We start from the raw sequence: 12,562 nt of genomic DNA, 5'->3' as shown, positions 1-12,562 counted from the left end.
TTTTAGGGCTGGCTGTCATTCATCACATCATTTGGAAATTTTGTGACCAAGTGAGGTAGCGCAGTAATTAGCACACTGGCCTGGCACCCGCATTTGGGAAGATGACAGTTCAGACCTGCATCCGTTCATCCTGATTTAGGTTTTTCCTGATTCCCCCAAATTGCTTAAGGGAAATACTGGGATGGTTTGTGCAGCATGCATGCTTTTGTTCTCCATCCTTCCCTAATCTGAGCTTATGCTCTGTCTGTAATGACCTTGTTGTCGTTGAGATGTTAAACAATAATTTTGTCCTCCATGGAAATTTTGTCTATGTCATCTTGTACCCTCCTGTATCTCCTTGTATACTTGTAGCAGCTCATGAACATATCATTGTCCATTAAGTTGTCTATTCTCTCTGACATACTGAAGTCTGTAAATCCTAATGATAGTTTCTTTAGCTATTAAAAAATACTGTTGTTTCCACCTTTTAATTATAATTATTATCTAGTTTCTAATGGCAAAAAAGTGTTCTTTGAGAGATTTACTAAAGGAAGTATTTCTGACAAATTACTACTGAAGTACCTAACAGTATTTTAAAAATGCTCTACAAGTTAGTTAAATAATGTGTGTGCATTTTATTTTTCTTAGTTTTGTGTAAAAATTAATGATAGACATATTCACAGCTTCATCTTCCATTACTGTTGTTAAGTTTTATGTTTTCTTTCTATTTGTTACTTAATATCTGTCTCATATTCCACAGGATGGATGCCAGTAGAGTGGATAACACATTTCAGATTGAAGACAGACTACCGAGACCTGGACCTAGAAGTAATCCTAATATTGATTTAAAATATATATCATATGGTTTTGCATACCTACAAGATATCATAGAACATAGTATTATAAGTGAACAAACTGGCTCAAATAGAACAATTGGCATTGTGCTTCAGCAGTTCCCATATCCATGCTATGTGATTGACAGGTATGGAGTAAATGTATAATTTCTGTTAATCAATGTAAATACGTACAGAATTGAGTGAATGGTGATGAGCAAATTTAAAGTATCTTAACCATAAACATTTTGCTTGCAGATTTATTCTGGCGATCTCGCGCCAACTTCCTATGTTTATGACCCTCTCATGGGTGTACAGCTGTGCAATGATAACTAAATCAGTGGTGTATGAAAAGGAACATCGCCTCAAAGAAACCATGAAAATAATGGGCCTTGGAAATAGTGTTCATTGGTTAGGCTGGTTCATTGACAGTATTATACCAATGCTTTTAACTATTATATTGCTAACTCTTATTCTTGTTGTAAGTACAGCTCAGTGCAGAATTCTGTAGCATTCTTTCATGATTACATACATCTTGTTGTTAAGATAGGATTAATGCACTAATTTCTTATTGCTTTTTATTATAGTATGGAAAAATTCTTGAACACTCAGATCCATCTGTAGTGTTTTTGTTTCTTCTACTAAACTGTGTTGCAACCATCAGTTTGAGCTTCCTGATATCAACATTTTTTTCAAGAGCAAATTTGGCTGCTGCAGCTGGAGGAATAATTTTTTTTGTCTTTTATTTACCATATCCAACTATGGTCATATGGGAGCAGGATCTCACTTCAACTCCAAAGATAATAGCAGTGAGTATATCATATTTCTGTTGCCAAGTTTGATTATTTCTTAATAAAAATATTATGAAAATTATTAAAATAAAATGTGGTAATACTAAAATGTCTCTGTGTGTGTGTGTGTGTGTGTGTGTGTGTGTGTGTGTGTGTGTGTGTGTTTAAAAAAAATGGCTGAAATGATAGAAAATTTCTGGACTTGGCAGACAAAAAGTTGCATATAATTAGTGTGAAGTGGCAGGAAAAAAGTGAAAAACAACTAAAAGGCAAAGGAAATGGACATGGAATTAGCAGGGAGGGATGGAAGAGAGAGCTTGCAAGTGGCAGCTAGGAAATTGATTGAGAGGCTGTTGATTGTATTATTGAACATTTTGTGTGATTAAAGTCAGGAAGGCAACTTTGGGAAAATTTCATATGATACAGGTGTTTCCTATAAAGAAAGATATTACTTCAAAGCAATATTAATTTTTTATCCAGTGTACCACACAACGTACCATGTTTACCTTAGTACAGAGAGAAAAGTTAAGTACATTAATGAACACAATTGGGGCAGTAGATAAGATATCATACATTCTGTGAAGATAATCATTTCATTCAAACTGATACAATAAGGTGAGAATGGAAAGAAAAGCCATTACCTGCATCATTGTGATCATGATGAGACTGACCAGGGTGGCCAGTCTGAACATTCACACTATGCCGCTGCTAATATCAATAAAGTATCCTCCTTTAGGGATTATTGTGTGACGAACAAGTATTCTAATGTTCTGATGACTTAAAGTGTGAGTGTGGATCTGGGTTATATCAACTTATTCCCCCAAATCACCTTCCACTTCTTTACGAGGTGACTTTCTTGGAATTTGCAGCCACTCTTCTTTACTGAATAGATGGCTGCTGGAAACCCTCTTGACTTCTTCTCCATCAAATAACACTTGGTACAGGAAATTTTAGATTCTTTCTACATATGAAGTAAGTAGACGTACAAACTTCACTTTTCATCAACTAACAATGTATTTGACCTCCATGCACAATAAAAATTTCACTTTCCACCTGAATATGTAACTTCGTGCAAGTCTCTCGTACAGTCGGACGTTAGAAACAAATTTAATTACAGTTAAAAGAAAGTTGGCTTGGATGCCATGATCTTTCTTAACATGAATCATAAAATGAGTCTTGCCTCTAACAAGGTTGCATCACGTCTACAAGACTACTTTTTTCAACTGTTCTTGTTTTAATAACAATAGTCAGTGACACAATAAGTACAAAGCTGCATATAAACTCCATGGTTCTTCCTTACACACTCACTAAAACATCTATAGATAGCCAGACAGATGCCTGTCAGTGCCGTTTGACCACAATGTCTACTTTCTTCCCGTGACTGCTTTTAAACATGCGCACACAAGCATGTGACGAACAGTAGGTAGGATTCTACCATCCCACACTCATATCCAGTATATCGTGTGTTCAAGACAGTAGAAGGCTGAGTGGTTACTTTCCATGTTAGAGCTTATTTTATTACTTCTCCTCAAATCACATTAATCATGGAATGGAAACACACAGCAACAGAACATACCAGCGTGACTTCAAATGCTTTGTTACAGGAAATGTTCAAAATGTCCTCCGTTACATGCATCCACCCTCTGTCGCATGGAATCCCTGATGCGCTGATGCAGCCCTGAAGAATGGCGTATTGTATCACAGCCGTCCACAATACGAGCATGAAGAGTCTCTACATTTGGTACCAGGGTTGCGTAGACAAGAGCTTTCAAATGCCCCCATAAATGAAAGTCAAGAGGGTTGAGGTCAGGAGAGTGTGGAGGCCATGGAATTGGTCCGCCTCTACCAATCCATCGGTCACCGAATCTGTTGTTGAGAAGCGTATTAACATTTTGACTGAAATGTGCAGGAGCTCCATCATGCATGAACCACATGTTGTGTCGTACTTGTAAAGGCACATGTTCTAGCAGCACAGGTAGAGTATCCCGTATGAAATCATGATAACGTGCTCCATTGAGCGTAGGTGGAAGAACATGGGGCCCCAATCAAGACATCACCAACAATGTCTGCCCAAACGTTCACAGAAAGTCTGTGTTGGTGACGTGATTGCACAATTGCGTGCAGATTCTCGTCAGCCCACATATGTTGATTGTGAAAATTTGCAATATGATCATGTTGGAATGAAGCCTCATCCGCAAAGAGAACATTTGCACTGAAATGAGGATTGACACATTGTTGGATGAACCATTTGCAGAAGTGTACCCGTGGAGGCCAATCAGCTGCTGATAGTGCCTGCACACGCTGTACATGGTACAGAAACAACTGGTTCTCCCATAGCACTCTCAATACAGTGACGTGGTCAACGTTACCTTGTACAGCAGCAACTTCTCAGATTCTGACATTAGGGTTATCGTCAACTGCACAGAGATTTGCCTCGTCCATTGCAGGTGTCCTCGTCATTCTAGGTCTTCCCCAGTCACGACTTAAAGGCTGGATTGTTCCGTGCTCCCTAAGACGCCGATCAATTGCTTCGAACATCTTCCTGTCGGGACACCTTCGTTCTGGAAATCTGTCTCGATACCAACGTACCGCACCATGGCTATTACCCCATGCTAATCCATACATCAAATGGACATCTGCCAAACCGCATTTGTAAACATTGCACTGACTGCAAAACCATGTTCGTGATGAACACTAACCTGTTGTTGCTACGTACTGATGTGCTTGAGGCTAGTGCTGTAGAGCAATGAGTCGCATGTCAACACAAGCACCGAAGTCAGCATTACCTTCTTTCAATTGGGCCAACTGGCAGTGAATCAAGGAAGTACAGTACATGCTGACGAAACTAAAATGAGCTCTAACATGGAAATTAAGCGTTTCCAGACACATGTCCACACAACATCTTTTCTTTATTTGTGTGTGAGGAATGTTTCCTGAAAGTTTGGGCGTACCTTTTTGTAACACCCTGTATATGGGCATGTACTTACACACCCATTCCCATCACCACCAGGCTCAGAAGACTCAATCATCTTTTCCCTGACTATTTGAGTACGGTGTCTAAGTGATGCTCTCGGTATATGATTTGAACTTGAAAAGCTATGAACAATGTTCTTGGCCAATGGTTACAACCCCAAATTGATCCTCACTGCCATGAGAATGAATAAAAGAATCCAAGATGGGCAGGACATAAACAAATAGCAGCCTGCAGAGTGCTTACCTTACGTGAATGTCAGTGACAGAATTAGTACACACCTTCACTGGGCAGATTTCCAGCCCACCTTATGTGGCACCCACAAAATCCAGGATGTTCTAGGCTCCACCAGGGACAAGATATATCCTGTGCATGCTGCAGACATGGACAGACTGTGAATGTGGTGATTTCATCATGAAAACTGGCAAGCCAGTAGCAACATGTATACGGGCGCCATGAATGGTACATTCGGCTTGTGCAGCACAACAAATCAACAATGGCTGAACACCAGGAACATTGCAGCAAGAAAATGAAATTCAGTGAAACTTGAATACTTTCCAAGCTAAGAGGGATGATGAAATGCAAGATCAGAGAGGCCACTGAAATATTAAAAACACCCTAACGGCATGAATGTAGAGGGTCGACTTACATTTGCATCATCCTGGCTGACAACTATCAGAGTCCAACAAGCTGCACTTCCAACAAGAGATGCGCACATTGCCACCGGGTAAATGCCACAACATGGCCTAAAATCCTCATTCCTTCCACGACAGGAAACTTATTACAATAAAGCTTCCTACTCCTTCCACCATCAGTGACCAATAAATTTGTTTCTCACTTCTGATGCGATCTCATGCGTAGTAGAGCAGTCATGACAAAATATAAGTGACTTAGGAAAACAAAAATACACCATTAGTCCCAGAAGTAGGCCACTGTAACCATGGCCAAGTTTTCGTTTCATCTGTGATAATTAATTACAATATTATGTAGTTCCATGTCCAGTAAACTTCTATGTTAACTGTCTCTGGCCATAGACGCCAACACAAAATATGGAATGACTGCTCACCAACTAGCACTGCAGACAATATGGCAAGTCAGAGTTGGGAACCCTCTAAACTTGAATGCATACATCTTACATTAAATAGCTACTTAATGGCCATTTTGATTTGAGGGTACTGCTAGCATGTGATTATGTGTGAACTGGTTGTGTTGAGTCAAGGTTATGACATTTAGAAACACTCCACCCTGGGCTGAGACAGCTGAATACATTGGTCTGCCAAAGTTGATTGCTGTTCATATGACCTGCCAAACTCATCGGGCCCTTGCATACTTATGCAAGCTGTGTTTGTCATAGGGCCTACTGCCACATATGAATTCCTTGAACATCAGCCTTCTGGTCTGGCTGAAAAACAGTGGTGGTAGTGGACTGTGGGAACTCGGAATGCCCTTTGGGATGGGGCATGCGTCGCTGTTTCTGCACTCAGAAGTTTTTGCATGAAGTTTGGCTAAATAAATAATAATAGAGACCTTAAAACTACTATTACTACCTTTTTTAGTGGCAGTAAAATGCAGAATTTAGGATCCACAGTTTGGTTAGTGGAGTTGGAATAGGAGTTAAATTGAGGTCGAAAAGGGTTCAGTAGGGATGTGATTAAATAGGATTAAAATTAGATCAGATGTTTTACTTTAGAGAAACATAGCTTGGAGAAAAATTGAGTGTAATCTTTATTTTAAATTTGAAAATTAAAAAGTGTGACATATATTGAAATAATCTCAAACAGAATAGCAAGAACAGTTTTAAAAATAAACCAAAAATTTTGCATGGAAATAATTAAAGTATTTGCACCAACATACTCGCATTCTGATGAGAAAGTAAAAGAACTATATGAAGAGTTACACATAATGATAAATGGCAGGAAGTCTCCATATAATATGGTGATGGGATATTTGAATTCAAAAGTAGGACAAATTCTAAAGAACAGTTTTTGAATAGGTACTTTGTGTGTGATGGTATAAATATCAATAAAATTTGCCGTAAAGAACAATTTCATCCTTTACATGCTTTCCATAAGAAAATAAATAGCAAAGAAACTTAGGACTGCATGGCTACTCAAAATGAAATAGACTATATTTTATCAAACAATGAGGAAATTGTATAGAATTTGATGAACCTGAACTGCTTTAAAATTTCTAGTGATGTTAGAATAATAAAATATACAATAAATATAAGACACAAAGCTACAGAGAACCTGACAGAAAATAAGATAAGCAAGTTATGATACATAATTTAAGAATAGGGAAAAGTAGTAAATTAAATTAAGCAAAAGTGGCAGTATCTTTGAAAATTAATATATACAGGTATAGAAAAAATAGTCACTTAACAAAGGTATTTTGGCAAACAACAAAATTTTTTGTTGTTATGGGGACAGCATCCTTTAAAACTGAGAGTAAATTGTTTTTACATGTGTCACTATTTCAGTCATATTCCCTCACAACAAGTACTCTTTGCTCACCATTCCTCTGTAGTCACACTGAATTCTGCGTTTTGTGCTATGGAAGCATTACTGGCCTTGGAAGTCCACAATTTTTCTTGTCCCTTACCTGCCTGTATGTCTGTCCCTCTCCTTTCCATCTCCCTCGCCTGTCACAAGGCAGTGGCTGTGCCAGATTCTAGGGCAACCATTGCCCTTACTTTCAGCTTTATACCAGATTCGATTCACAGTGGCTGTACACTAAAACAGGGGCATACAGACAAATAGTCATTACTGGCCCACTTGACTGATTCATGTCCATATTTTAGGCCTCAATGTTGTGTTCATGTCCAAAAATAAGGACAAACAGCCCAAGCAGATGTTCATCCAAATTAAAACTCTCAACAGAAAGAAAGTGTCTTATCTATGTAATATACAATCCACCCAAAGCAGGGCAGTTCTCTAGCTCTGAATCCATACTCTTTAATCTTGAATTTTTGTATGAGCACATAATTTTATTCAGAGAAGTGAACATAAATTTTCTAATCAACAGACCTTCAATTTTAAAATTCAAGCATCTACTTTCCTGGTCAAATCTTACACTGCTTCCACTAGGGCCAACTTATACAGCAACCACTCATACCTGTTTTGATATTTTCACAACCAAGTCTCCAAACAGAGTAATTCACACTTATCAGATCTCTGCACCTGGCTTATACGCTCATGATGTAATATTTGTGACATACTTGCAATGTCCAAAAAACAAAATGCAGTTGGCCACTTTTAGACATTTTGAGCGCTTGAATATGTCTGAGCTTACAACTGACACCTGTCATATCTCTTGACAGGGAATGACAAGAAATACCTTTGACATAAATTATGAAGTATCTAATTTTACTGAGAGTCCCAATGATTTATTCAGTAAACAAGCTCTGATAAAGACTGTAGGTGTCAGGAGAAAACCTGTATAATGGCTTATCAATCAACTCAAACATCTTAAGAATATCAGAGATGCAGCGCGCAGGAAATACAAGCCCCACTTTATCTCTGAGAATCATTTCTCCTGCAAGGAACTATGCAACCGAGTTAGTCAGTCTGTGAGAAATGCAATTCACGTCCACTCATGAACTGAGGACTTTCAAAGGCTCTCTATCTTTTGGAAAAGTCTACAACATCAAGAATCTGCAGCTGAACCTCTAATTCCCATTGGAGTTCTAAATGAGTATTTTGCCACTGATACCTCTCTACATGATCAACACACAAGAATGCAAACCATTTGTGACATTCTCCCACTTTATTTCTTGGTTCATTGTCCTTCGTGTCGATGTACTGCATTGTTATACTGGCTGAGAAATGGGGGGGGGGGGAGGAGTTCAACACTGACTACTGTAAATGATGTAGCCGACAGTTGCACAGTTGCGTTTCACTGTTCTTTACCTTCACTGTTCACAACCCCCATTACATAGCTATACAGCCAGTTCACTATTGGTAAATGTTAAGCCTCATTAACAGGTTGCAGGCAAACATCAGCATACTGCTACAATAGTTTGCTGTTGAACATCTAGGAGAAGTAAATACCTAATCATACAATTCACAGTTCTTGAGGATAATAAGGTACACTTGACAGTATTTCTCAAATAAATTGAACAGACATTGTCATTGTTCCAATCCATGACCTATTTGTGTTACATTAATTCCACTATTAAGTTGATACATTGTTGCTACTTGAAACAGTACATAATTTCCTTCTGAAAATTGGCTATGGACTGGCTGACTAGGGACCAAAAATCGGGCCTTTATATATCCTCACGATAATAGGCACTGAAACTATACATTGTTCAGTATTTAAGTTACAGTAATTACAATTAAAACATACTGCATTCAATTAACTGAATACATAAAAAAATTCCTTCTTTTTAACAGATCCTTCTATCACAAAGGTTAAGCTGAATTAAAATTATTTGTTTAAACAATGAAATTAACAGATAGAGTTATACAAACATTGCTTTTGACAACTATGGTAATTATTTTGGAATTAAATAAAGGCTGGCTTTGCGAACATGTTTTCGAATAGAGCCAAATAAGTACTTTAAGAATCCTAGAAGTTCTTGTCCCAAATGTTTATAATTTTTGCAGAGTTTATCTTTGTTTGCAAGTTAACAATAGAATCTAAGTCACAATACAATTACTGGTTTCACCCTATAACAAAAGATATTAACTAGGAATAGACAAAATAAATTTAAAAACTAAGCACAAAATTAGAACTGGTGCTATATTCTTTAAGACTGAGGGCCAACCTTTCTCTTTTATGGAAATGCAAATTATAGTCCTGTATGTTAATTGTAATAAGGCAAAAATGAAAATAAAATGAATTTAAGGAGGCTGACGGCAAAATAAAAGAGAAAGTAAAAGGATCCCAAATTGCTTCGTCACACATTGAGTCTCTTGAACTATCACTGGTTAGTACAAACGAAGAATTTTTTTCTGCAGCTGGTAAGCCTTACCCCAGCCAGAAAATCAATGGGACTGATATGTTCAGCAGCTGCAGTACATGACACTATACAATAAATGTGATCCATTTCCTCATCAGTCCATTACTGCCCATAATATTTTTAACCATTTTCTCACCTCCAGTATTCTCCCAATAGCCTAGAAAGGGAGACTCGTAAAACCTCTATTGACAAAGGAATCTGACAAAGACAGACCCATTTGCATTCTACCAACATTATTTAACACTTTATAATACATGGTCCATGATCAGCTTACCAAATACTTAACATCAAATAACCTTCTGGATGAACACCAATCTGGTTACCAGAAAAACTGCTGCACAATGACAGCTCTTATAAAACTGATGGATGAAATGAATCAAACTATAGACAAACAAGATGCAACTGTTGTTTGCTTTTTGGATATCAGCAAAGCTTTCGACATTGTTGACTTTGATGTTCTTCTTGTTAAACTCAAGAATCAAATTTTCTTCATGTGATGAACAGAAGTTCCAGTCATTCCTTGCATACTGGGTCTAATTATTGGAACAGAGAGGCCACAGTCGAAGAATGTGGTATCAGAGGACCCACAGGGATCAGTATTGGGCACACTACTTTTCTAATTTGTAAATGATGTGTCGACTGTTATCTGCCATTGCAAATTTCATTTATATACTGATGATTTTCAGTTATACTTAAGTGCATGCATGACAAATTTGTGCACAGCCGTCCAGAATGTAAATGCTGACTTACTTGCTTTGTCAGAATGAGTGCAGAATGCAGGTCTGAAACTTAAACCATCTAAAACCTGAGCTGTCTGAATTTCTCACAAAAGAATTATTGCCCTACAGTTTGGAGAATCTCTTCCACCCTAAATCGTGAACAGCACAGATATAATATTTTCTTCATCTGCAAAGAATTTGGGGATAGTCCTGGACCATCACTAGACTAGACAGAACACGTACCTGCTATCTGTAAGAAGGTGTCAGCACCACTTCATTCACTACAGAAATGTAAAAACATATTTGCTGTTGATCTCAAAAAGAAACTCATATAGTCACTAACACCCCCCACCCCACCCAACCTTGTGTATGGTGATCCCATTCTCCTAGGGTTTTGAAATGAGAGCTCATATCAGCTGGAACTGATGATGAATGCTTGTGTGCGATAAATTTGTGATGTTTGTTATTTCAACTATATCACTCGTGCCTATGAACAGTTATCGTGGCTACATGCGGGTAAGTGTAGAGGTTAAATCAAACAATGGAAAATCCAGGATGGAATGTAACAATACAATGAGAAAGAGAGTTGCAACTCACCATATAGCGGAGATGTTGAGTCGCAGATAGGTACAACAAAAATACTCTCACAATTATAGCTTTTGGCCATTAAGGCCTTCGTCAACAATATACCAATATACAGACATATGCACTTGTGCGCGTGCGTGCCCACCCACCCACTCACACGCGAACACACACACACACACACACACACACACACACACACACACACACAGTCACGCACAAATGCAACTCACACACACAACTGCAGTCTCAGGCAACTGAGCATCTCTGCGACTCAGCATCTCTGCTATATGGTGAATATCAATATTCTTTCTTGAGTGTAGAGATTATCATACCCCGTGTTTGCTGTATTGCCTTCTCAATCATTGCACTCCTCTCTATTTGTCTTCAACCCTAACACTATTATCTCAACAACACAGGAGAAATACTCATTCTCAGAAAAGTAAAATCCTCTCTGAACAGCCACACAACACTGACATGTTTTCTAAATCATTTTCTGTATCAGGAACCTGACTTTGGAACAATCTTCCTCAAATATTAGAGAAACTTAAAATCCTTTAAAACTTCAAAAGAAAGCAAATCACCCACCATCTATCACAATAGCTATCTTTTCTGCAGCCTGCTCCTGTTAACCCTCCCTCCTCCACCACTCTTCCCTCCATTTGTTTACAGAGTTCTCTGTTGAAACTATCTTCTTTCCTAGCAGCCATTTTCACTTTAATTTCAGTCTTCTCCTCATTCATTATCCCTTCCCCTACCCCTAATATCAAACAAGGCTTTAAAACTGTTAAACTAGTGAACATCATTCTTAATGCCTCCATTATTATTATTATTATTATTATTATTATTATTACCAATTGTTACTTTTCATTAATAATGCAAATAATTATTATTGAGACTCTTACATAAAAACTAATCAGTATCATTCTTCATTTCTCCATTATATTATCATCATTATTAGTGTTACTAGTATTGTTATCATTGTTATCATTATCATTATTATTATTATTATTATTATTACAAACAATCCTGTTGAAAGAACATCCGCAACTGAGCATTTTTTCGGCATCTCATCAGCCCATCCTCAGGTGTCGCACTGAAAATAGCAAGAGACGGGAGATAATTTTCACATGCCACAACACACATAAAAAACAAAAAAATTCATAAAAGACTGTTTAAAAACATTTTGAAACCACCGGTCAGGCTAGGTGCTGTTAAACCTACGTCAATGTTAAAGTGACACCAGACAGTACTGCGGATGACTGCCTGGGTAGAGAAATATACAAAAATGCCAGGACACTTACACTGTGCTGTGGCTCCCAAGCACCACGGTGTACGTGTACTAGGTGCGGTGTGCTACCTATGAGCGTAGAACAGGGAGTAGCAGATGTGAGCAAGGAAGCAAATAGGTATACCAAAGTGGCAAAAGTGCTGCCATCTATTGGCGGAGAGGAGAACGCAGGCCCACTAGCCTGGCCGTTCACAATTTGAATTTGTGGTTTACATTTAAAATGAAGAAAAACAAAAAATTACATACAAAATACACTAAATAAGTTAAAAGTGCATTATGCATAGTAAAGGAGTGTATTGAACAGGTCGGTACAGAACTGTGGAAGGATGCTTCCTCGTTCGCATCCGCTGCTCCCTGTTCTGCGCCCATAGGCAGCACATTGCGTCTAGTACATGTCCACCATGGCGCTCAGGGGCCCAGGCAGTCATCCGCA

General features: G+C 38.1%; 1 protein-coding gene across 3 annotated transcripts in view; it reads left to right on the top strand.

The window, feature by feature from the left end:
* LOC126336982 (ATP-binding cassette sub-family A member 7-like) overlaps positions 1-12,562 on the top strand; it is a 585,480-nt gene that overhangs the window by 181,860 nt on the left and 391,058 nt on the right. For all 3 annotated transcript variants that reach the window (XR_007565029.1, XM_050001219.1, XM_050001217.1), the window contains exons 15-17: positions 740-961; positions 1,071-1,293; positions 1,400-1,621. Coding sequence is in view for 2 of the 3 variants with exons in the window: in XM_050001219.1 (XP_049857176.1) it covers positions 740-961; positions 1,071-1,293; positions 1,400-1,621 (667 nt within the window). In the remaining variant the exon portion in view is untranslated. The remainder of the gene's footprint in view (positions 1-739; positions 962-1,070; positions 1,294-1,399; positions 1,622-12,562) is intronic.

The sequence above is a fragment of the Schistocerca gregaria genome, chromosome 2 (genome assembly GCF_023897955.1).
Source record: "Schistocerca gregaria isolate iqSchGreg1 chromosome 2, iqSchGreg1.2, whole genome shotgun sequence".
NCBI lineage: Eukaryota > Metazoa > Arthropoda > Insecta > Orthoptera > Acrididae > Schistocerca > Schistocerca gregaria.
Note: the sequence above shows the minus strand (reverse complement) of the source record. Positions and strands in the feature narration are given on the sequence as shown.